The 24,709-nt window shown below is 28.8% G+C and overlaps 5 protein-coding genes across 7 annotated transcripts; 3 read left to right on the top strand and 2 right to left on the bottom strand.

Annotated features, from left to right (window-relative positions):
- The first annotated feature begins 139 nt into the window (after positions 1-139).
- On the top strand, positions 140-3,449 carry Nemp (Nuclear envelope integral membrane protein). Of its 2 annotated transcripts, none has more exons than XM_018503217.1 (8): positions 140-352; positions 828-940; positions 1,016-1,232; positions 1,311-1,477; positions 1,559-1,768; positions 1,839-1,957; positions 2,937-3,098; positions 3,218-3,449. In XM_018503217.1, the coding sequence occupies exons 1-8, from the start codon at positions 265-267 to the stop codon at positions 3,339-3,341; spliced, it is 1,200 nt and encodes a 399-aa protein (XP_018358719.1). In that variant the 5' UTR covers positions 140-264; the 3' UTR covers positions 3,342-3,449. The 2 variants fall into 2 exon arrangements, with proteins under 2 accessions (XP_018358719.1, XP_018358718.1); XM_018503216.1 differs by having other exon boundaries at positions 1,839-1,963.
- Positions 3,450-4,403: 954 nt separating this feature from the next.
- Positions 4,404-6,129, bottom strand: LOC108758343 (uncharacterized). Of its 2 annotated transcripts, XM_018503234.1 has the most exons (3): positions 6,051-6,129; positions 5,551-5,803; positions 4,404-4,972 (listed from the first exon to the last, which is right to left on the bottom strand). In XM_018503234.1, exons 2-3 carry the CDS (start codon positions 5,642-5,644, stop codon positions 4,506-4,508), a joined length of 561 nt encoding a protein of 186 aa, XP_018358736.1. In that variant the 5' UTR covers positions 5,645-5,803; positions 6,051-6,129; the 3' UTR covers positions 4,404-4,505. The 2 variants fall into 2 exon arrangements, with proteins under 2 accessions (XP_018358736.1, XP_018358735.1); XM_018503233.1 differs by having other exon boundaries at positions 5,551-6,129.
- A 5,270-nt stretch (positions 6,130-11,399) lies between these two features.
- On the top strand, positions 11,400-18,489 carry LOC108758444 (uncharacterized). The gene is made up of 11 exons (XM_018503437.1): positions 11,400-12,012; positions 12,114-12,214; positions 12,408-12,491; positions 13,945-14,256; positions 14,667-14,773; positions 15,918-16,088; positions 16,844-17,076; positions 17,191-17,405; positions 17,689-17,945; positions 18,024-18,102; positions 18,258-18,489. Exons 1-11 carry the CDS (start codon positions 11,829-11,831, stop codon positions 18,420-18,422), a joined length of 1,908 nt encoding a protein of 635 aa, XP_018358939.1. The 5' UTR covers positions 11,400-11,828; the 3' UTR covers positions 18,423-18,489.
- LOC108758446 (stress response protein NST1) lies at positions 14,987-15,928 on the bottom strand. Its single transcript, XM_018503439.1, has 2 exons — positions 15,603-15,928; positions 14,987-15,275 (listed from the first exon to the last, which is right to left on the bottom strand). Exons 1-2 carry the CDS (start codon positions 15,656-15,658, stop codon positions 14,996-14,998), a joined length of 336 nt encoding a protein of 111 aa, XP_018358941.1. The 5' UTR covers positions 15,659-15,928; the 3' UTR covers positions 14,987-14,995.
- An 82-nt stretch (positions 18,490-18,571) lies between the features above and the next one.
- LOC108758445 (uncharacterized) lies at positions 18,572-24,581 on the top strand. Its single transcript, XM_018503438.1, has 11 exons — positions 18,572-18,760; positions 19,702-20,093; positions 20,557-20,637; positions 21,225-21,382; positions 21,472-21,757; positions 21,925-22,045; positions 22,330-22,524; positions 23,090-23,251; positions 23,379-23,600; positions 23,684-23,841; positions 24,215-24,581. The coding sequence occupies exons 2-11, from the start codon at positions 19,771-19,773 to the stop codon at positions 24,372-24,374; spliced, it is 1,866 nt and encodes a 621-aa protein (XP_018358940.1). The 5' UTR covers positions 18,572-18,760; positions 19,702-19,770; the 3' UTR covers positions 24,375-24,581.
- Positions 24,582-24,709: the final 128 nt, after the last annotated feature.

Raw genomic sequence — 24,709 nt, 5'->3', positions numbered from 1 at the left:
TAGTTCCGGTCGGCACTCGACAGCCAACATATGCACCTCGGCAGTCGGCTCGCGAGATCTCGCTCATCTCGGAACACTCGAACAGTCGATAAAGATCGATTCGGTGCATCCGTTTTCTCGCAATAATTCGACAATTCATGTTTAAATCTTTCTTTTTGCGGCTTTTCGATCTGACCGGTCTGACTAGTGCCGACAGTATGCAGCGAGTTGCATGGCGAATGTAATATTAGTGAATTTGAGAGAAAACTTCGTTGAACCGGGAGAATGGATAGCGCAGCTGGGCTGTTGAAATGGATTCTTTTGTGTCTCTATTTGTCTCATGCGTTCGCACGTCGCATTCTCGACGAACCAAGTAAGCTTTAGCTAACCTCTCCGTTGACCAAAAGATAAGCTTTGATGATTCTGTTATCAGAAATTGTGCAATTGAGAAAAGCAACAATAATATATCATCGACAATTAACTGTATGATAACACATATGTCAGGCGATACATGTACTTAATCATTAAAATGCTCCGAACACAGAAAGAGTGCACAGTCATGGCTTCTTATTTTGTTATTAAAATGTATTTAATAATTAATTACACTTTGTTATTCATTTCCTTAATCATTATAAGCTTAAAATGTCTAAGGTTATTTTAATTATATTCCTAAAATATTGTTTTATTATCAAGTTGTTAACATTCAAACCTTTTCATAACTTAAAATTGATAGCAAGGAAAAAAATGCATTCTCTTTTTCTAAATGCTGTTAGACTAATTTATGATTGTAAATATTTATTTCTTATACTTTATAGTTATGATATATTTTGGTACATGTTATGTTTCAGAAATACATTTTCTAAATGCAGATGACAGTGTACAAAATAATCATCCTGGTCTAAAAACATATTGTCACAATGCTACGTCAAAGTATTTAACACGTATGTGGAGAACAATGACTGTAAGAAGCTTTCAGGAATATACATATATATAAAAGATTTATATATATATATGTTATAAACTTTTAATATTACAGATGCATCTGAATATTAATTCAGACTCCTATATTTTATACGATGGTAAAACACCTCAAGAAATCCACCAAAAGTATGATGAAAATGATAAATCATGGAGTCTTAATTTGTTTGATACAGGAAAGCAATTTAAGATTAATCCATTTGAAGATACATGTATAGGTATTTATATAGATTCTCCCAGTGAATCTATTTATGTAATGGCACTGAAAGAAACACGTAAGCATCTGAATTGTTTTAAGATTACTCCATTTTATATGTTAAAATAATTGACAATATATCATCCTTCATCATCAGGTATCAATGTTTGGAGACTGACAATGATGGTAACAGGTATTATAGTTTTTTGGTGTGCCAAAATATTAAGTCGAAATTCGTTGTTTTATTATGCTTGTGGCATAATACTTGGAGTCAGTTTATCTATTATAATTTTAATATATGTGGCTGGGAAATTGATTCCACGGGTATTTATTTTAATATAATATAAATATTTGTTTCTAATATATTTTTTAATAAAATATTATATATATATTTTTCTTGTTAAGGGAAAAGCTATGTACGTAATGTTTGCTGCATCAATGAGTCTTTATATTGCTAAAACATTATGGGAAAACATGCAATTAATTATAATGCAATATAGAGAATGGGTGATGTGGTATATTCTTGTTACATCTCTGATTAGTTTCGTAATTTGCTACCGTTTTGGTCCAATTACCAATACGAGAACAAAACAAATAATAGAATGGTTTTTGCAGGTAATGTGTCATCTTATTGTATACGTTCTTTTTTTAATTTGTTATTTTTAATTGTTTTATGTTCATATAGCTTGTAGGATTGGCACTGATTTATCACAGTAGTCACTTTCATGAAGCATCCATTTCATGTTGCATTGTTGTTATACTTTTCTATAACTTTCCGAAAGCAGCATTTGGGCGAGCAAAGAGGTATTGGTAAGCATCGATAGGATGTGTAATATATAATTATATTCGCTGTTTTAGCCAGCTATGATCTATGTACTGCACAAAGTTGCAATTGTGTGAAAATTGAACATTTTTTAAATTAATTGCTTGAATAAACTTCTAATCCATTATATATACACTCTTCTCTCTTTGTTTGTTGGTTTTCTTTTTTATCATCTGTATGCATTTATACTAATTTTATAATTTTTTTTATAATAATTTGTTTTGTGGATGTTTAATATTATTTGAATAATAAGTTGTGTACATGTTGCTAATGCTTAAATTAATATATAAACAGCATTTATCTACTAGTGCACAATTCTATCTTAAGCACAATTATGTATGTTATATTTACTTAGTTTTATGTACTATGTATAGGTTTTATTATATAAATATTCATATACTTTTATTAAGCTTAATACGTTCAAACAATTTTTGAATAATTTTTGTACTTACAATGTATCTTGTATATTGAGCAGTTGTATTTTCAATTTTTGCAATAAAATGCATTATATTCTCTTTTAGGTTGCGTTTCATCTTTATACTAATAAATTTTATTTAGAATTAATATTATAAATCTTACAAATACGTATATAAAAAATTTATAAGCGCATTATTAACTTGTCAAATATCTAATCTTTATTATTGGATATGTTTGGGCTGCGTAAATTTTCCAAATATAAATAATATTCGTAAAGGACTCTTAATAATAATAAAAATCAAATATAAAACAAGGCATGTAAGAGTCAATACCAACGCACAATATTAAAAAATAATCAAAATTCTATTACATTAAATCATTCTATTACATAAATTCCATAGCAAATATGTATTTTTCCAAATATGTAATAATCAATTATGTATTAAGTACACGAAGGTTTTTTTATATTTTTTCCAATTTATCTTTGAACATGAAAACGAATGAGGTAATACAGAGCTTTTTCTTTTTCTTTTTTTAAATGAGGCAACACGTGTTTCCGGAAAAACGAAAATTAATTAATGAAGATCAATATCGTCAAGAAGGAATACGACAAACTAGGAAAGCTTTAAAAGGATTGCAAAACTATTGCTCCAGTCCGGAATGCAATCCTTGGAAGACAGTATTAAAACTGAAAGATCCAATAAGGTTTCAATTTGTTAAATTTAATATCACACAATGTGTGTATGTGTGTGTGTGTGTGTAGTAGTAGTAGTAGTAGTAGTAGTAAAGCGTCGTAATTAGCAATATAGATATGAATCTTTCAGATTTGCGAGATTTATGCAAGGAGAATCGCATCTATTAGAAGATGAAATCGAAGAACACGAAGAAGAAACTTCGAAAATTTTAGAGAAAGAGGAATACACAGATGATGATGATGACTCTTTCTGAATAAAATGCATCTTCTCTCTTAGATAGATATTGGTTTCCAATCTAAAGAGTTACAGTGTCTTGAGTACAAATGCTTGAATAAGAATTTTATAAGAAGTATCATACAGAGAGAAATTTATACTTATTATAACGATAGTTTAAGCTTAATAACATATATAGTATTTATTTTTGTTTGCGTGAGTTAATAAACATTTTTCTAAAAAGACTGTGAAATAGATACTTAAAATAATAATATAAATTTATCTATATCTTTATCTATATCTTTGCTTAAACACTTCTATGTAATATATTCTTTAAATATGTAAAAATATGTATAGCAATACATGTTTATGAAATAATTTTTTTTATGAAGATGACGTGTGTCTTATATTAGTAATATTTTTCTGATTATACGAGAGAGAATTGCATAAAAATAAATAAAAATTTTATAATCCAATTATTTTATTGTTTATTTCCTTTACTTATATTCCTATTTTTTTCTATAATCTGTCGTAATAATATTGTTATAATTGAACATATATGACAAATATAAGATATATGACACATATTAAGATATTTTAATAGTTTAAATAATTTATACTTTGTTTACTTAATTTTGCATAAAATTTTTTAATGAATAATAAATTTGTTAATTTTTTTATATGTATGTTAATTTATCGCTAATTACATTGCGACAGAAAATTTAATTATTGCTTTATTTTAAAGCTGTTATATATAACATAATAAAGAAAATATCCAAATAAGTTTTTATAAAATATTGCTTTATTTAATTTGATAGTTTCTAGTGTGTTTAAAAAAAATAAAAAATTGAATTTTATTTAATGCCTATAACGGTCGAAGCTGGATTTTATGTTAGACGCTTTAAATAATTTGTGTAAGTTTATATACTAAATATGTATAATCATTTGAACTGCGCGCAATTAACATTTAATTTGTGACATTACTATAATAGTTTAATTAGGTTTGAAGTCCGAAAAATCAATTCGGCGCACAGTTCAAATGACTATATATTTAGTACTTATATAAATTTACATAGAAATTGATAGAAATTATTTAAAACATCTAACGTAAGATTCAGCTTCAACCGTTATAGGCATTAAACTCTCATTTGTTGTTTATTCACATATATATATACGATCTTAATAAATTGTTTATTACTGAATTTTATTTAACATATCCCAATATTTGTAAAATACCATACATTGCATTGAACGTGGTGATCATAGCAGATATTTGTGGAGGTAACGGTAGATTTTTCATTGCTGCATTCAGCAGCGTGTGCAAAGCGGGTAGAAACACCACTAGAAAAAAGTCCTTAGCCACTTCGAATATTTTGTTAGATACTGTATTGAAAAAACTCATGATTATACTGCTTATGAAATTGAATGGTTCTTGGTTTAGCAATGTCGAGATGTTAGCTGAAGCTATTTTGAACAATACATCTTTTCCAGTCAATAAATTATTTATAAAAGTCATGAAGGTTTCATCTGTACATCTAACATCGTTAAATCCCAATAAGCTTAAGAGTGCGTTTATCGAAGTTGGTATAACTGATGTTGAAATGGTTCTTTTGTATCTCATGAGAGATTTTTCGAAAGGCATATTTGCATAGTTTTTGTAATCTCCATTATCTGAAAAAATGACACATTAAAAGGATAATTATTGTATAATAAAAATATTAAATTCTGTATTAATTTATCTATTCATATTTTATATTTGTATAAAACTATATATAATATTTAATTATATTAAGATATTGTTCCAAATAATTATTCTTCTTTCGAATATATAAAAATCTGTTTTCTCTGAAAATGGTTTCAAATGCAGCCAAAATGTTTGAAGTTTGAAATGCTTAATTAAAAATGTATTACTTTTATAAAACTTATGCACACACCGCATTTTTATTTGTCTATTTTATTTGTAAAATTTATCATTTTAATATCGAGAAGTTGGTACTACTTTTTATATAAAAATTTTATTAATTTATTAAAAAAGTGCATGTTAAGCAAAACGTTTTTTTAAAAATATTATCTGGCACACATTAATCCGTAAATGACAAAATTTTGTTTGTTTCATAACGCGTTACTTAATATCATAATGCTGTAAACTATAATTATTAAAATATAATTTCATCAAAAATTAAAATATTTTTAGATAGTATAACGCTAATATTACAATCATATTATAAATATGTTAATATGAGACTTACTTTGTATTGCTTTAGTCACGTGATCTCCTTCATTATATGTCCGGCAGGTACCGTACACTACAGCCATACAAAGAATCAGAAGCGGTATCTTCATTTTGTAAATGATTAGCTTTACTTTATTAGAAGTATCGAAATTTATCGTCGATTTAGACTGGCGTTTTTTATTTCCTTTCTTGCCTCGTCGGAATTTTTTGCAATTAGCCACTTTTCTGACGTGCGTCGCTCCTTTTTATCGTTACCTTCTGGTAGAAATCTTCGGCAGAATTAATTAGTTTAATACAATCTTTTGACAACCTGACGTTCTAGTCGTCTTAATTAATTCCGTAAGCGATAAAAGTTTCAAATAATGTTCGGAGCAGACAGTGCGATGTCTCGAATTAATGTTCTATTTGCTAATTGCGCCCGGTTATTTGCATTCGAACAGTAACTCGATCATTTATTTTGTTCTACGTTTTATTCGTTATATTAACAACTTTTGCTTATTTTGATAATAAATATACCTGCAAATTTGCACTGAACTTGCTTGCTTATGAAGGCAGCATTTGTAGAACTAACAATACAAACGACTTTTCACGGACAGCGTTGACGCATACTGTGTATTACGTATACAAGCCCTGGTTATCGGTACTAATTTCATATGGAAAAACGTTTTCGATATCTACAGTGACATTTACGGTCTATCTATACCTTTTTTTTATTATCGCTGCATTTTTGGCGTGATGAAATACATTTTGGTTTCCGGGTATGTTTATTAAATAAAATGACAAGTTATTTTGTGCAAACGCTAGAAACTATAGATACATAACTTAAAATGCTAAACATTAATAAAATATTATTTTTATACAAATGAACCTTGTCGAAATAAATTGCCATTCAGTTCCGCTATTCTTCAAAAAAGGATATCGGTTTTGCTGACATAAGTTGCATTTTCTAGCTAAGAAACTAAGATAATGCATGTACATACATACTATATATTATGATTTTAATAGTAAGAATCATCGATCTTATAAACAAATAATTACAATCTAATTTGTTTATAAGTAATTTACTCATAAATATTTCGTTAAAAAAATATATGATCATTATTAATTAATTTTACGTGAAAAAATAGTCAAAAAAGATTTGTCATTGCATATTGTATCATGTAATTTATTGTATTAGCGAATACACACAAGACGAAATTTAAGATTAATACTTGTATTAATATTATAAAGATATGAGTCAAATAATATCTAATCTAATGGTATGTTCCTCAGACTCGTGTTATCAATCGAATCAATTTGTTTATGTCTTACTTTATTAACTATTTCATCAAACGTTCGCGAAACGCAGAAATCGTAGAGTCCACTGGACGTAACAGATAAAAAGATTGATTAATCGATTGTTTATTCCAAATTTTTTACCATATTGAATAATTAGGTGAAGAAACAACGAAACAAATAAATAGTCTGTGATTTAATGATGCAAGCAAGGGTGCTGCGAGGTGAGTGCACTTGCACCCTCCTGGCTTATGAAATAATTAAGTAGGGAAAGGGAAAATTTACAGGAAAAAAAAGTAGTCTAATTATAGAATATAATTTTTTTAATTAAACAGAAGTTTAATGCATAAATATTAATTAATGTAAAATTTTAGGAAATCCATTTTTAAAAAATCAATGTTGAAACAAAAATTTGGTTACTGTAGTCCAAATTTGTTCGTCATATTATCAATATCAAATTCATCTACTTAATGTCTGCAATTGACGTCGGAATTTGAATTCTTCTGAGTGCACCCCTATAAGTAGTTCTATTAACGCTCATGGATACAAGCTAAATTATTATTAGAAATCAAACTAATCAGAGAGTTAAGAAAGAAAACTTACTTGTTAGTTAAAGAGAGCAAGGATGTAAGAGTCAAAGAAAAAAAGTAAAAATTTTTTTTTTCTCGTAGTTGTATCGAAAGAATTAAACACAATAACATTATGATTGACAATGAGTCAAAGATTGGATGTCAGAAATAAAATAAGAACTATGAAATGTTAAAAGCAAATATGTGTTAAAAAAGTAATTATTCGAATGTGTATAAAGCCCGATCTACAATAGCGTAAAAGGAGTTGTAAGCAGAGCCGGTTTTAATCAAAGGATGCATCGCAAAGGATGCACCGTATCCGGTACCCCGCGCGGCAAAGTTTCTTAATAAAGCAATAAATGTTAAATAATTGTTGACAATGTAAGTTTTTTAATTAACAAATAATCAGTAAATTATAGTATATTTTATATACATGTATTCGATTACTTATTGCACATTTCATTACTGGTAATATTGTAATGTATTTATTATTTTAATTTAAAAATGTTTTTTGTAAGACTATAGCTGACCCGCAAAAATTGTTTGCATACAATAACAAATTAAGTTGGTAGCAATTTAGCAAGTTTATGAGAAATTGGGCGCGTTCAAGTTGACAAAGCGGCTAGTCTGCTCGCCAAGCAAATGAACATAATTGGTTGTTACTTATAGATCCAACCAATCATATTCAATCGCTCAGTAAGCATGCCTAGCCGCTTTGCCGTCTTGAACTCGCCCATTGACTCATGGATCTTACTTGCATATACACTTGATTTGATTTTTTACATTAGCATCAATATTATTTAAATTATTAGTTAATTTAATTGTGATATTACTACTCTAGTTTTGTTAATAAATACGTTTTAAGACCGAAAATATTTCGGCGCACGTTTGCAGAATTGGATACGTATATAAATTCATACAAAACATCTACGCACTAATTGTAAGATTCAGCTCAACCGCATAAAGGCCTTTTTTCGTTTATTACTTGTGTATACCACATATGCGATCTTAAAGACACTTTTATGTTTAAAATACGTTTAAACTGTTATTATTAAGGAATATGTTTTTATTTTCGTTATAATGATTTTTCTTTGAATTCCAAGAATTATTCCCACATTTTTTTGTATTCGGTCCTACCTTAACTAGAACCAGCCCTGGTTATAAATATATACATAGTTGTAAGAATTGACCAATTATAGTTGAATACAAGGAGAATGTCTGACTGTGATTTCTTGTAACTACGACCACTTACAACTACATTTACGCAATTGTAGATCAGGCTTAAAGATTATTCTGCAATATTATAAAACGCTAAAATAATAGTAAATAAACTATATTTATGAACAATAAACACAGTTACTAAATGTTAAATACCACATACGCATGAAATAAATATTCTGTATTAAATTGTAAATTAAGATTAAATTAAGATTAAATTGTAAATTAAGATTTTTTTTTAATTTAATATGTAACAAATTCAGAAATTAAATGCTTTTCCAACAATCATTCGATATTTAAAATTTTAACGTTTTCCCAATCAAAGTCATGATCGTAATTCCTATGTTCAGTAATTACAGAATGTTTAGATATATTTTTGTGTAGTAATCAAATATGATTCCGGTATTTTGTTTCCAGTTGTTTATTTGTTTATCCTACATAGAACGCACATCACAATTTTTAAATAAAATTTTGTACATATATGTATTGTATATTCTTTCAGTTAGTTATGCATGGTCACACAATTGAAGATCTTAATTTACTGAAAGCTATAAAAAATTTACAATTTTTCTTTCATTTTCTAGAAAAAAACAATATTTGATTGTTAAACTCTTTAAAGTAAGCTAAACATTGGTGATAATATTTGCAGTAGAGAATTCCTTTTATCTGCATTCTTTATACGCAAGTTTATATTCAGTTTCAAATATTCGAACTCATATTAGGGCTTATTATCTAAATTATGCATAATAGGAGTAGTAATTTAGATAATAAGAGCTCGATGTCCTCGACTTCAGTTTTTTGAATATTAGTTCGTAACTATAAATAGTATAAATGATAGAGACGAAAGTGCAATAAATACATATGTATAATATCTCTTTCAGGCAACACAGAATATTTATAATAAACATTCATAAATATTTTATATTTATTTTATACAAGCTTTATTCGAAAACATTAATAAAATATATATAAATATTTTATATACTACTAATATCTATATATGATAAATATTTCGTAATTTTTATAATAAATATCTATAATCTATGTGCAATCTAAGACCATATATAGTATATTTACAAAATATTAAAAATAAATCTTAATTTATTTTTAATTAAATATTAAAAATAAATATATATAATAAAAATGGTAAAACTGGACAAAAGGGGAGCAACCGCCGATGACCTTGACCTTGACATATATTGTTAAGGTCACGATCCCGACCTTGAACAAATTTTATCCGTCGGTCCTCCTTCGCTAAAAAATTATTAACAAAAAAAATTGGAAAAAATCATCAAGTAAATTTTACTTAATTTCAGGGTAATTATGGTGATGAGGGGCGCCAGTCCCGATGACCTTGACACTAACATATGTTGTCAAGGTCATGACCCTGAGTAACCTCCAATAAGTTTTAGCCGTCGCTCGTTATTCGTTAAAAAGTTATTAACAATTAAAGTTAGTAATTATTTCACTGTTTTACATGAAAAGTCAAATAATCCCCCCCTCCCCCCTGCTTCAAGGGTGCACAACCCTCACCTTCGACTCTCACCCCCCCATCCCTCCTCCTTCAGGGATGCATAAAAAATTATTCAAGGCCAATATTTTGCAATTTTTAGTAATTAATATCTTGTTAACTATTGTAAAACGGTAGAGGACTTTTCGACTCAGTTTAGTCCGCTCTATCTACACAAAAGTGATTGGCAAAAAAGTTTGGGTCACCCTGTATATACATATATATATACATAGTACTCTCAAAACACATTAGTTTTGATAACTAAAAAATTTGAATTTTTAAAGTATCTAAAATTAAAAATTAAAAATTTATTAAATTTATATTAAAACATTAATATACATTGCCATTACTCTACTTCATAGTGCACGCTTGGGATATGCAAAATTAATTTTAAAAAAAGCGTTACACAAATTAAATGTGAATATATGTACATATAATTCTAACATTTGATTAAGGAATGTTTATAATGCTTACATTATTATATATTCTTTCATTAAATATTCCTTGATACGTGAATGTGAATAAATATTGTTTAATCTATACTAAAAATCTTACCGATGTTATTTAATGATTAAACTCGAGAAGAATAATAAGTCATCATAATATCAACAAAATTATGTCAAAATGATTCCAAAATTATCACGAAAAGTTTATTGTTCATTTTTTAATTATTTATGGTTTATTTTAACGTTTTTTTTTTACATTATCGTGACTTTTTATTCTGTTTGGGGGCTTAAATCGAATATACTCTGTACATATAAATTGCTTTTTTATTAAAAGCTTCGTGTTAGTAGGACAAATCAATAATACTGATAATCTCTTACGTAATTTCTATTCTCTATAATTGTATGTATAATTGTATGTCCATAACTCAGTCACATTAGTCACAGTTTTCATTAGCTATAAAAATTATTATAGTGCAATAGGTTGTTATTAAGATTAGATTCCGTGATTATTGAATCGTAATTTATCAGATTAATATCGCTTTCATATCATTTGATTCATACAACGGAAATTTCCGCCGATCATTCATTTATATAAATCCATTTGCAAAGTTCGCAAATCATTTTGCTCATTGCTAAAGAATATTTCACTTCACTAACAATGTATAGCAAGAATTGTTTGAGTAATGGCTTGACTCGGTTTACGTATACCAGTGAGTAAATACGTGCTAAAAGAGCGAATATATAATTGATGCCAAACTCGTGGAACCGGGCGTGCGTATCAGGCGATCGTGTTTACTTAAGAAAATGGTTTTATATTCTTGGCAATGCAGTAATAGTTTCGATTTCGTCGCATACAAGCGCAGTCGCGTGAACCTTTATGCCACGTTCGAATTAATTATTCTACGAAACCGATCATTTTAATCCGCGGAATTGTACAATTATTACGGACTCAATCATATAAAAAAAAAGTTCTAGATCCGATCTAAAAATGTGATCAGACATGCGATCGGAGCGCAAATAAAACTTTTATTATTACGTTCTAACATGCACAACGGTCGGGTAATGTTATAAGTCCCTATCTGACATTTAAATAAAATTGGCTTATACTTTTTTTGCCGTAGTTATTACGAAGAACTCAATGTGAATGTAACCAGAAAATGCATCGAATCCGGGATTTTTGTGTAATGTATTCAACCCGATCGTCGAGCTGACTCGTGAAATCGGTTGAATCCTTGCTGTCGAATGATTATCGATTTACACAGTTGCACAAGGAAGAATGGTTTGCAAGCTCGATCTGTGCTTGATCATAGGCCTGATCGTTTTTATATTCGATCTCACGTGGAGTGAACTAATCAGGCCAGTTTATGTGTACGAGGGTCTGATCAAGAGTATCCGTGACTATTTTAATAATACGTGCGTTGTAGTGTTGCACAGTAATCCAAATATTATTGAAACACAAGGTGAGAACAATGCGAAATTAGAATATATTGCATCAATCAGAATGATTTTTGGCATGCTAATGCGATCGATTTTTTGTATATTGAAAGTTCGCACTTTGCAGGACTTATGGAAAATGAACAATTGCTGGCTCTTCAGAGATACCTGAGCATGACCCATTACATACGCACCACTTTTATAGATTATCATATGTTCAACACACGAGTGAGCATAAAGAAAAAAGGGATTTGCCTTCCTTTTGTAATAAGTAATATTTAATTATTAAACAAAGAGAAATGTTGAGAATTCTTTTGTAATAAAGCGCTATATAATAAATAGCAAGATTATTTTGTGCATTTAATTGTCACAAATGATGCATTTATCTCTTACCAAGAAGAAGACATTTGATTGTTTGCAGGTTGGGCAAAGTTATTTTCACATCAAGAGACCTTTGTTCGTTCTGCTTAACGACCATGAAGATACAAGGGATGGTTTTGCTAAAGTAATTATTTTTTAAAAGTTTAAAGAATACTAATAAGACTTAATTCGTTATTCAGTTATTGCGATATATACTATATTATTTCTATTCTCAGGACCATTACACACAAAATTACATAAACTGCATAATCATAGCATAAAGTCCCTAGACCAATGAGTATCTTATGTAAATCAACATGGCGTCTTTATGTTGGATGCTTATTATTGGTTCAGTGGCCTTACGCTATGGTTATGCAGCTTAGGGTAACTCCGGTATATACGCCGCACCTATCAGAAACTTAATTTATTAAATATTATTTACTATGTTTAAAGTAAACGAACTATATCAGTAAAAACTTTGTACTGTCTACTATTATGAAAAAAATATTAGAAATCCGAAATATTTATATTTTGTATAAAAAATGAACTTTTTTAAACCCTTACATTTTTGCCGTATATCCTATAGAGGTGGGATATATAGCTATTCATAGAGGATGTACGGCTCATGAAAAATTTACAAATAATGCATATAAATAAGATGTAAAATGATACAATAATTTATAAAATGCATTTGTAAAGTTTTATTAAGGAATAAGAATAATATATAAATATGTATATAAAGTAATAAATAACAATTACAATCTTTCACATATATTATAAGTGTTATGACATGAGGTACATATTTCATGTAACACATTTATTGCATTTAGTGCATTGAATTCAATCTGCGCACTTTGTATGCTTTTGGTATAAATCGCGCCCGCTAAAAATGCCGTATATCCCAAACAGGTGGGATATACAAGACAACAAACTAAACAAAGAATACAAGAGCAAAGTACTTGTATTTTATTATACAATATGCTTTACTATTCCTCTACACTCATGTATCACGAAATAATTACTAACTTTTGCACATCTTACAGTAATCATTTTATGTTGATTATAATTTATGATGGCGCTACTTAACATAGTAACAAATCAATTCAAGTCACAATAATTTCATTAATATTAACAGTAAGAAACTGAAATCATAGCACAATACTAATATAACATAAAGCAACAGGGTAGGAAAATTACAGGAAAATTACCTCCACTCCCACTTTTTCTGACTTCTGCGGCATAAATCCCAGCGCGGCGTATTTGCCGAAGTTACCCTATATAATTTTGTGTGTGATGGTCCTTAGTCTTAAACAATTATTAATGCGCATAAAAATACAAGAAAACTTTTTTTTTAAATTTTTATTGTAATAAATATGTAATAAATATACAAATATATTTAAATATATAAATTACAAATTAAGAACATTTGACACAAAATTTTATTTTCATGTATATGTTTAAAATATTTTTAAAGCTTTGAAAAATTATCTTTTTAAAAACGCGAAATACTACTTTCTCGTTATTGCATTCTCATAAAGCAAAGCCTGGGAAATTTCTAAGCGAATAGTTGGCATGAACGTTTATTTACTAAAATGTAGCAGATCGCAACGTGGATCGCGATGGCTTATCCTACTTGGGTGGTATTCTTCAATAACGAAACCAAATTCGAAGACTTTTTCTTTGAGATTTACGTACCGTTTGACTGTAAGTTCATGGTGGTTCAGAGTAGCGCCAACGTAACCGGTACAGAAATCATCACTGAAGTTTATCAAGTCGACAAAGGAAGAGAATTGAGATCGTCGCAGTTCGGTATGTGGGATGTAAGGAATGGTCTGAAGGGTCCTAAGCGTGGCCTATTTTTAAGAAGGAACAATCTTTTCGGCCAGAATATACGCGTTACATCAATCCATGTAAGGTCGCTTATCCTATTTTTCGCATAAGGGTTATAATGATGTTTATATTAATCAAACATGCGATTAGTGGTTAACTATTTGTTAAAAAAGAAATGATAATATTTAAATTAATGATAATTAATGAAATAACTTTTATCACCTTCAAAAAGGTGAAAGTGATAATGATATAACGCAAGATAATGGTTATTAACGAAAGCATTTTTCAAAACATTGTTATTAGAAATAAGCCTTTACACATTTTTTTTTATTCTGCATTACACATGATATAATAGTGCTTTGAAAAGTACTTTTGCTAATCACTTATTACTTTGCGTTTTTTTATATAACATTTAATTAAAACAGAATTATATTTACAATTCTTAAAGCATCTTAATATTCACTTTGGCATAATAATTTTATGCACATAGGACCCTCCTATCAGTTTGTTTCATCGTAATGAACGAAATGAAATAACGAAAATAAGTGGTTTTTTTGGAGAAGTAATACTGCTATTGCAGGAGGCATTAAATTGCACGTAAGTATATATTATCAGATAATATATAAAGGTTATATTGTATATGCGTGAGAGAAGTTATTATATTATACAAAATTACGCTCTGTAAATAAGAGCGCTGTTAAACTTAACGATTATATTATATAACAATTTCCAAATAAAAAAATATAATTTATTGACAAGTTAATAATTGTCGTAATATATTATACTGTAATATATATTGTATTAGTTTTCCGTATCTTATCACTTTCTATCGGGCTTTTTTTTGGTTTTATCTGCTTGTTCAGATTTTTTCTGCTTTTCATCTTTTTCCGCTTCTTTATCGTTTTTCTTTTTATTCTTTTTCTCTTCTTTAATTTGATTTTGCTTTTCTTTAAGCTCTTTTAATTGTCTCGCGGTCTCTCTTCGAAAATATTCTTCCTCACTAGCGGCCGCTTTTTCCTCAAAGATCTCTCTTTTTCGTCCATCGCCACTTCTTCGACGTCTTTCCGAATATGTTCTTGGATTATATGATGGATAAAACCTAATTATATCATAGAATTTATTAAATAATATAAAAGATCTTCTTCATCAAAACAAACCATAATATTCAATGTAAAGAACGATTGATTTTTAATTAGCGTATCTACTTTATGCAATAAATAAAATAAGATATACTAGATATCACTATACTATAGCATATAATTCATTTTATAAATAATAACAATATATAATAATTTCTTAAATTGATACTTGATTGATAATGCAATAAATGAAATATAATCATTTCTTTTTTTGCACGTTATTTAATTAAGTACGATTATTATTAAGTTTGATAAAAATGATAATATGATATCTTAAAAAAGGTTACATTGTTATTTTAATTCTTTTCAAATTAATCCATTTTGCAGCAAGGTTGCGCAACATGATGTTACTGCTCCTTCATCCTAGATTTTTCTTCCTTCCTTTTGCTCTGGAATTGTTGCAATAACTATTGTCGTTCGAAAAAAATTATCAATAATTTTGACATGATTTTCTGGTTATTTAATTTTTATTTTGACAGCTTTTTTGCTGTGAAGTTTCTTCGGAAAAAACATACAATTGTCATTTGAAAATAATTGTTCTTATACATGCTGCGACAGAATTCTGATAATGAAAACTGATTTTATTTCCAAATATGCTACAGATTCACCTACAAGGAGGCCAAATCGTGGGGCATGTGTCTACCAAATGGATCGTGTACGGGTGCGATCGGGATGTTAATGAACAATGACGTCGACTTTGCGGCGACAGAGTTTATGATGACCTCGGATAGATTAGATGCTATCAGTTTTACAACGCCTATTTACACAACCAAGTAGTATATTCTTTCTTCAAAAATTCATCAAAAATAACGAGATACATATTGAAATCTAAACCTCATCGATATTTTAGTAACAAGCTTGAGATATTAGATATCTACCCGAGAAAAAAATGTTTCATATATAATTATATAAAATAATATAAAATTATACAAAATTATACATTAAAATTACATATTTTATATATAATTATATATATAATATGTCCATCATATAACATTTTTTCTCGGATAGTTTAAAACACTGTATCTATAGTAAGCATCAAAACACGCAAAACATTAAAATATGTGCGAAATTAATAAGGTTTAAAGGACATTTATTAGTTGGTTCAGAGACACACATAGACGATTTAAATGTAATTATTTAAATACGTTACATTGTGTCAAGTTTATTAAAAACAAACGTACATAAGCCAGATCATGATGTAAAAAGACTAAGTGTAACATTACGCATAATACAGTTGAATTTAATTATTTATTAGATACGCTATGGACTTTCTACAATAAGCCATTACTTGAGCTTTAAGTCTTAAACTGTAAGAAATTAGCCAATCATAGTCAATTATTTTTCTCACATTCGACTGTGATTGATCAGTTTATTACAATTTAAAACTTAGGTAATGGCTTATTGTAGAAAGCCTATTAGATTATATCGAGTTCATTAAAAATAAATATACTAACGAGTTTATAAATTAGATCATTTGTCAGGTAACAAAATCAAAATCTATTATTTATGTTCCTTCTATTTTAAGATGCCGTGCGTACATTAAAAGGCCTAAGACGTCTGATGTAAAATGGGATGCCTACACGGCACCGTTCTCCACAAATATCTGGCGTGCCATTGCTTTTTTCATTGTACTTACGAGCGGAACGATTGTGCTCATTCAGAGATTATTTGCAGTAACATCTCCATATCTTCGAAATGACAACCGTTTGAGATTTACAGAAATTTTGTTTTTTGTCACAGGAGCGTTTTGCAATCAAGGTAACTTCAACTTTTACGCGCCAATTGCTCGAGTGCTTGCGCTTTTTTAAATATATTATACTAAATTTTTTTTAAATATACGACCTCTATCTTTCTTATGAAAAATGGTATCAGGTATGAAACAATCTATACTGGATCCTGTGAGAATTGTGCATTTCATAATTCATCTATCGGCTGTCGTGATTGTAGCCGCGTATTCCGCTGCCTTGATTAGTTTCCTTGCTGTTCAAACGTTTATCATGCCCTTCACTACTATGGATGGTCTTCTGAAGGATAAGACCTATCGTTTTGGCGTGATCGGAGACTCGGCAGATTTTAGTTTTTTTCAGGTGTTTAAAATAATTCTCAAATTATCTTTGCTATAAAATCAAGGATCAGAGAAAAAGTACATTACATGTTTGAAGTAAAAATGCTGTAACAGTATATTTTATAATTAAAAATGTTTTCTATTTATATATAAGATTATATAAAATACTAATTTATACGTTTTTATGAATTTTTCTAAAAATGAGTTGATCTCTTTTCTTTTTCTCTACCCTCTTTTAAGAAAAATTATATTTAAGAAAAGTTTCATGTACGATACATTAATTTATGATAATTTTATTATGACAGAATACATCGGATAAAATACTGAAGGTGCTGTTCGATAAATTACTAATGAAGGAAACTGATTTGCCGAGTAATTACTTGGACGGCTTAGAACGCGTTTGTAATGACGATAAATATGCCTTTATGACATTGGATAATATGGCAACATTGCTGCAGCAAAAAGTCAACTGCAAGTTGGAGCCATTGGATGTCATTACGCAGACTACCATAGCAATGGCTTTGCAACCAAACAGCCCGTACCGTGGTATCATCAACGCAAAGTACGTGCAAGTTTTATTAACGTGAATTAAAATAATTAAGAGTTGTTCCAATAAATATTTTCGTTTTATTTGTTGCAGTATTCTTCTTTTGAGAGACAACGGGATTCTGCAGCGATTGCTGGAGACACAATGGTCGGTTCAGCTAAGCGGAGGGAATGTACGTATCCCTCCCATACATCACAGATCATTCAAAAATATTGCAGTAACATTGCAAATATTGCAGCAATGTTGCTGCAAATTTTTGTGCTATATAAGTTGTAAATTTTGCTGATTTATCATCCGACGGGCTGATACATTTATCTTTGATCGCAGGAAAAGTCATCGTGGAAATCGGTCGATATCGGCGATATTGTGCCGCTGCTACTTTTTATAATCGCCGCGGTGTTCATCAGCTGTCTCATCTGTGTCATGGAACGCGTTATTTTCATGAGCTTTTTCAATCGAATCAAGAAAGAAGTGAATAAGCCGCGGGTGTAAACTGAAAGTGTAAATAAGAGAGAATGCTACGTTGCTAAAATATTACATCTTGTTTAATAAAATCTCACGAAGCTCTCAGATGTTTAAAATTAACGTTTTTCATTATACTGATGTCCGCCTTCTATTTTTCCTGGTTTATAGATGCAAAATAAGTAGCGGATAAATTATTTCGTATTTTGAATTTTTCGTATTGTGTTTGCTATCTCATGTAGCTTTACTTACATCGCTAGGACGAATACAAGTATAAACAGTCGAGGCAAAAACTCGTAGGATTTGCTAATTTCCCTGGCAGTCGTTTCGCTAGTCACCGAGAAACAACATCACGCATTACATCTTGTGTAAGTCTTTCCACCGAATATTTATGATTTTATAATTTTTAACTATCAGATTAATAATATAATTAAAGTATTTGATATAATATTTTAATAATTGATTAAGATATAATATTCTAATATATTTAATATGTGTAGTTATTATAAATTATATACATTACTCAGTTTATGATATTTGAAACATATAGAGGGGTGAAAGCCATATTGATGTCACTTAATTATGATTTTAAGGAACAAAAAGGTTTTTTCAACATATTTGCTTCAGTAAACTGCACTAATGACTTTAAGTTGATAGATTTAAAAAAATGATTTACATTACTATCGCTCTTATCCCTTCATATACATATATCACAAACATGAAATATAAGGTAAACGTCCTAATGACCCAACATGTACCTATGTTCGGTAATCTACAAAACTTTGTTTGTTTATATTATTATTATTTCAAACGTTTTTAAAATAATCTTAAAATACGTTTAAATTATAATATTATAATAAAAAAAACATTTGAAATTAATAATAATTAATAAATTTTGTGTAAATGTCCGTATAGGTACATGTTTATAGCCGGGTTCACAAGTCGATTTGAAATCGATTGATTTTTAGGATCGTTTGGTTTGATATCTACTACATATTCTATTGATCTTCGAAAGAAGATCGATATTTTATCGATGCTGCGTTGATAAAACGTCGATCTTCTCGATGCAGCGTTGATAAAATGTCGATCTTCTTCGAAGATCAATAGAAAATATAGTCGATATCAAATTAAATGGTCCGAAAAATCAATCGATATTAACTCGATTTCGACTTATGAACCAGGGTAGTCACTCGCTGGTCACTCTCTCTCTTTCTCTGGAACATTTACCTTATTAATATTATTAATATTATATCATTAATTATTATTAATTATTGATCAATGACAAATTAATTTACGTATATCTTTTTAGACGTCTAATCGCGTCGGCGAAGATTCCTCAGACGGCAGAGTTAAACTAGTCACAAATTATAACATAATCATGGACGAGGAAAATATGTACACAACGAAAAGTGGCAAATCATCCGAATTCAAGGACAGTGGAAAGAAGAAAGGCCTGTCACTAAGAAATACTGAAAATCATGTAGTTTGCAACACGATGGTAAAACAATACTCTTCCAACAGAAGAAGGTTTCGCATTTATTCCGAAGAAAGCAATGAAAGTGGTCGATCACGATCCCGTGTGAGAAAAGACGTACCCAAAAAAGAGATAAGAGCAAGGCGAGATAACGAAGTACTCAAAAAAATAACCGAATCAACAATCAAGCCCGAGAAATTTAATCCTGATTTATATATTTCACGCAGGTAAGAAGGATGTATTGCGGAAAATTAGTTTCGTTGTAAAAACTTAAAGATTAAACTTGATGCTACTTTCTAACAATATATAAATTTACAACAATATATATATTTACATACAGGGTGGTCCCAAATGTTTGTCCCAACTAGATTTTGAAATTTTATAGGAAATTTAATTTTGAAAAAAAATTTCCTGTAAACACATGGGTCGAAAAATGCGCTTAGTTAAAAAATTATTGTTCAAAAACTTCTGTACGAAATAACGATTATTTTACACATTTTTATAAATATCGGGGAATGTATGCGCTTTTTAACAAAAAATACCAAAATGTGAGTTGTGTGTGTGTGTACAGAATTACATTTCTTATAAAATCTCAAAATTTGACTGTAAAACGTTCGGGGCAATCCTATATATACATATAAAATAAAAAATCTTAATGAGATAATGTTAAAAAATTGTTTTTTTTATCAGAGCACGTTCTTCAAGCAACTGTCGACAGAATACTCTTTTAGAAAAAATTAACGTGAACAGCAAATTATTTAACAATCGGAGGTAATGTGTACAAGTAAACAAATTTTCAATAAATCTTTTTGTACACATATAATTTATAACATATTTGTATATTATTTACTTTAAAATACAGAACAAAAAAAAATATTGCATGGATAATTGTATAAATTTTATTTCCTAAATTATAAAAAGTTAAAGATGATATTCGGATTTTGTTATATTACATCTAACTGTATATTTGCATTTGTTTATATTTACTCTTATGTTACAAACCAAAATATAATGTTCTTTTTTTATATTTTCTGTGCGTTTTATTAAGCACTGTTTTTAGTTTTTCATAATTTAAATCAATCAAACATACACAACGAAAAACAGTCTCTTCTTATTTTATGCTGTGAATTTAGTCCTCCTTAGGAGTATTGATACAAAAATGTTAATCGAAAACAATATGTATGCTATTTATAAAACAGTGCATTTTGTTGTTAAAGGAGCAACAATTAATATACAAATATTACATCATTTTTTAATTAACATCTACTTACACATATATATGTACTTGTTGTATTAATGTTTATTTTTATATTTTATGCTATATTTATCATGACATTAATTGATTATGTTTCATTCAGATCTTATTCCGAAAGCAGAGGAATTTCATTGCAATGTGCACAAAACAGTGTTGTTGAATTACCCAATGTCCAAAAAATTAAACATCTTACTGACGATGTTAAAAAACGAACCTCTTTTAGTATTCAAACATGGAAAGAGAAAATGAGGAAACCATGCAGTTAGTATATTTTAAGAGAATATAAGAAAAATGTGTATGCTTATATTAAAATTAGGAAGAAAGATTTTCTTACTTGTAAATCTTTTCAGCTGGTACAGTTCCCAAAAATAGGACGGCCAATACTAATTTAAATAACAAAACTTTTTCACTGGTTGGTATCAATAAAATTAATTCCAGAACGAACTTGCAAAAGAATTCTGTTACTGGATCGATGAATTTGCAATCTGAGCTATTGCAAAATACGAATGAAGATAGTAAACAAGCCCAAAATATCGACTCCTTGAAGAATGCACTTCAGCAGATATCAAATGAAATTAATATATATCTGCAAAATAATAAGTTACTTTCGACAGTACAAAATGACACAAACAAGAGGTAAATCATAAAAAATCTAAAAATAAAATAAAATAAATTTCTTTCATTATTACATATTATTTAATTATTAATTAATATATAAAATTATTTCTATGATTCATTACGATAAAGAAAGCATGCGGAACACACTTTGCCGAGTCTTAAATTGTTGCAAACATTTTTTTTAGAAACTTTATTTCTGAGAACGCTGACAATAATAATCTATTAGGCGCTACATCATTTAATTTTAGCTCTAACTGCGTAACACCTTTAGATGACTCTATTTTCCCGCCATTAACTCCAACAAAGGTAAAAAAATATAATATGTAATAAACAGCACAAAAATATATGTTTGTGCTGTTAAAAGATTAGCATCGTGATTTTTTTAAGTACAAATTGATATCAAATTAAAATGCAAATTAAATATGGTTTTAAAATAGGCTTGCAATTTACTTATTGTCAGGCTTATTGCTATAGTTTCAGTATTAATATAAATATATCATAAATAAATTATCTTATATCATCCACTCGCTGTGGTATTTAACAATGGTTTTATCAAAAAGATGCATTACGAAAAATGTGTAATGACACAGAAATTAGCAATTAAGAAGAAAAACGAGATTGATGTTATTTGCGAAACACCGTACGAACGTGATTACTTGGAGGACATACCAGAAACGGAACGTAAGAGAGATATCAACGCTCCGAGGCTTTCCCCTCATTTTCTGCGTGAAAATGTAAACGCAAAACAGAGGAGAATCGTCATAGGATACATTATTCGTGTTGGCGTAAGTGTAATGTAGTGTAGAATAGTTACGGACGTTTGATGTTAATCCGTAAGTGATACCTGGATGCGGATTCGTACCTGCCAAATTTTCAATTTGTGGATATTTGAGAAAATTGATTTTACTTAACCCACAGTTTTGGATGAATAACGTCTTGTTTTTTGAAAATTCAATATTGCCAATCGATTGGTTAAAAAGTTTTACATTGAAAAATGTAGGTTTTATTTTAATTTTGTTTTAACTTTTAGAAGATATATATATATATATAAAACATTTAAAACCCCTAGTGCTAATTCGCCTCGTGCGAATCCAGATGTTCTTTACGAATACTCAAACAGAACATGTCCTTTATGAATTAATATAGTATATAAACATTGGAAAGTGATATAAATATTTGTTTTATAATTGTAAATTTACAAAAATAGTTTTTATATTTATTAATGACAAGAACAAGCCACTAACATTAGATTTTTTTTTATTACTTAGATTACATAGAACGAAAAAACGTATTTATCAAAATTATATCAACCTCGATCTCTGTTGTACATATAATTACGGTTACTTTCAGATACACTGCTACTATTCATCTTATGTCATTTATCAGACTATCAAACTATTCAATATAGTTATTGATCGAATTCATGTGGGAGTTGACGTTATACAATTAATAGCTCTAGCGTGTCTTTGGATAATTCTGAAGCAAGATGCAGCTAGTGATAAAATACCATCGGTAATAAAACTTTTCGTTCAGAGGAAAGATTGAAAGATAATGTTACCATAACTATAGCTGATTAAAATATATTGCAATTTTAATATAAATTCATTAAATATCTAATGGAATCAAATAATCTTTTTAGGCAACTGTAATTCTGGAATTAGCGAAAAATTTATACAATAATCAAGAGAAAGATTTGTTGAAGTACGAGAAGAAGATTCTCTGCGCCGTTAAATTTAACATACGATTCGCTGATCCATTTTCTTTGCTTTCATATTATATATTGAATGTAAATCAAGACAGTCGATCTAATATTATTAAGCCGAATGATATCGCGTGTGTCTACTTTTGCGGTAGTTATATGGTAGTTATAAACACAAGTACTATGTAGCGATTCAATTTTTAATATACAAACTGTACACAGAGACAGATAATCTTTTTTTACAGATCGATTCATCTATGCTAGATGAAAACTTATGTGAAACTCCGGTGTATATAATAGCGATAGCTGCAGTACAGTTGTCGCTTCGTATTGTATATTTGAGCGATGTTAACGTGAATCCAGAATGGTATCAAGTTTGGAGAAATAAACAATCGCTCATAGAGTAAGAAAAAAATTAGCGAATGCGCAAAATAGATATCCTGCTTTTTATCTTCAACGGATATATTCGTAACATTTTTCATAAACAATAAATATATTAATCTTGCAATAAAGAAAATTTGGCACGATCTGCAAGAAGCAATTTATTAATTTGTAATTAATTAATTAGTTTGAAATTAGTTAATTAAATAATTTGATTAAATGATATATCTAAATTTCTATTATAGTTGTAAATATATATAAATGATTTTTATATATATTAATAATGAAAACACTGCCATTGACGTTAGGTATTAATTAACTTAAAATTAATTAATTAATTAGGAATTAATTTGAAATTCTTAAAACTTTAATTCACAGTTTATTTATACTTTTAGATGGGAAAAAAGAATGCTGAATTCTACGAAGCAGATTATGTTACAACGAACCGTAGACTATAAGGACTTTGGTGCAAATGTTATATACAAGAAATACACGTGTAGCAAATACGGTAAAATCACCAATTTTCTTCATAATAAATTGAAGAGTATCTTGTGATAAAAGATTAGATAGTGTCTAGTTAAAGATATCACTTGTCCCACGATGCTATCGATGGACGTTATTAGATTTCTACTCAACGAGGAAAGTAGGAACATCAGATTATTAAATCTCTGACTGTCACATCGTCATCGGAAGAGCATTTGCAAAGCTCGATATGCATGATCGTGAAGAAGAGCTTGTTAAAGAGGGACACTTATTGGATAATTGTTGCTTAGACATGTTAATTATTTTGTTATCAAATATGTTTTATATTTAGATCGCGCTGGTCGCGTTTACGTTTTATAGTTTACAAAAAATTCGTTTTCTTATATTAAAAATATTTATAAAGAAAA

The sequence above is a fragment of the Trachymyrmex cornetzi genome, unplaced genomic scaffold, assembly GCF_001594075.2.
Source record: "Trachymyrmex cornetzi isolate Tcor2-1 unplaced genomic scaffold, Tcor1.1 scaffold156, whole genome shotgun sequence".
NCBI lineage: Eukaryota > Metazoa > Arthropoda > Insecta > Hymenoptera > Formicidae > Trachymyrmex > Trachymyrmex cornetzi.
This window is presented reverse-complemented; position numbering and strand designations above follow the sequence as displayed.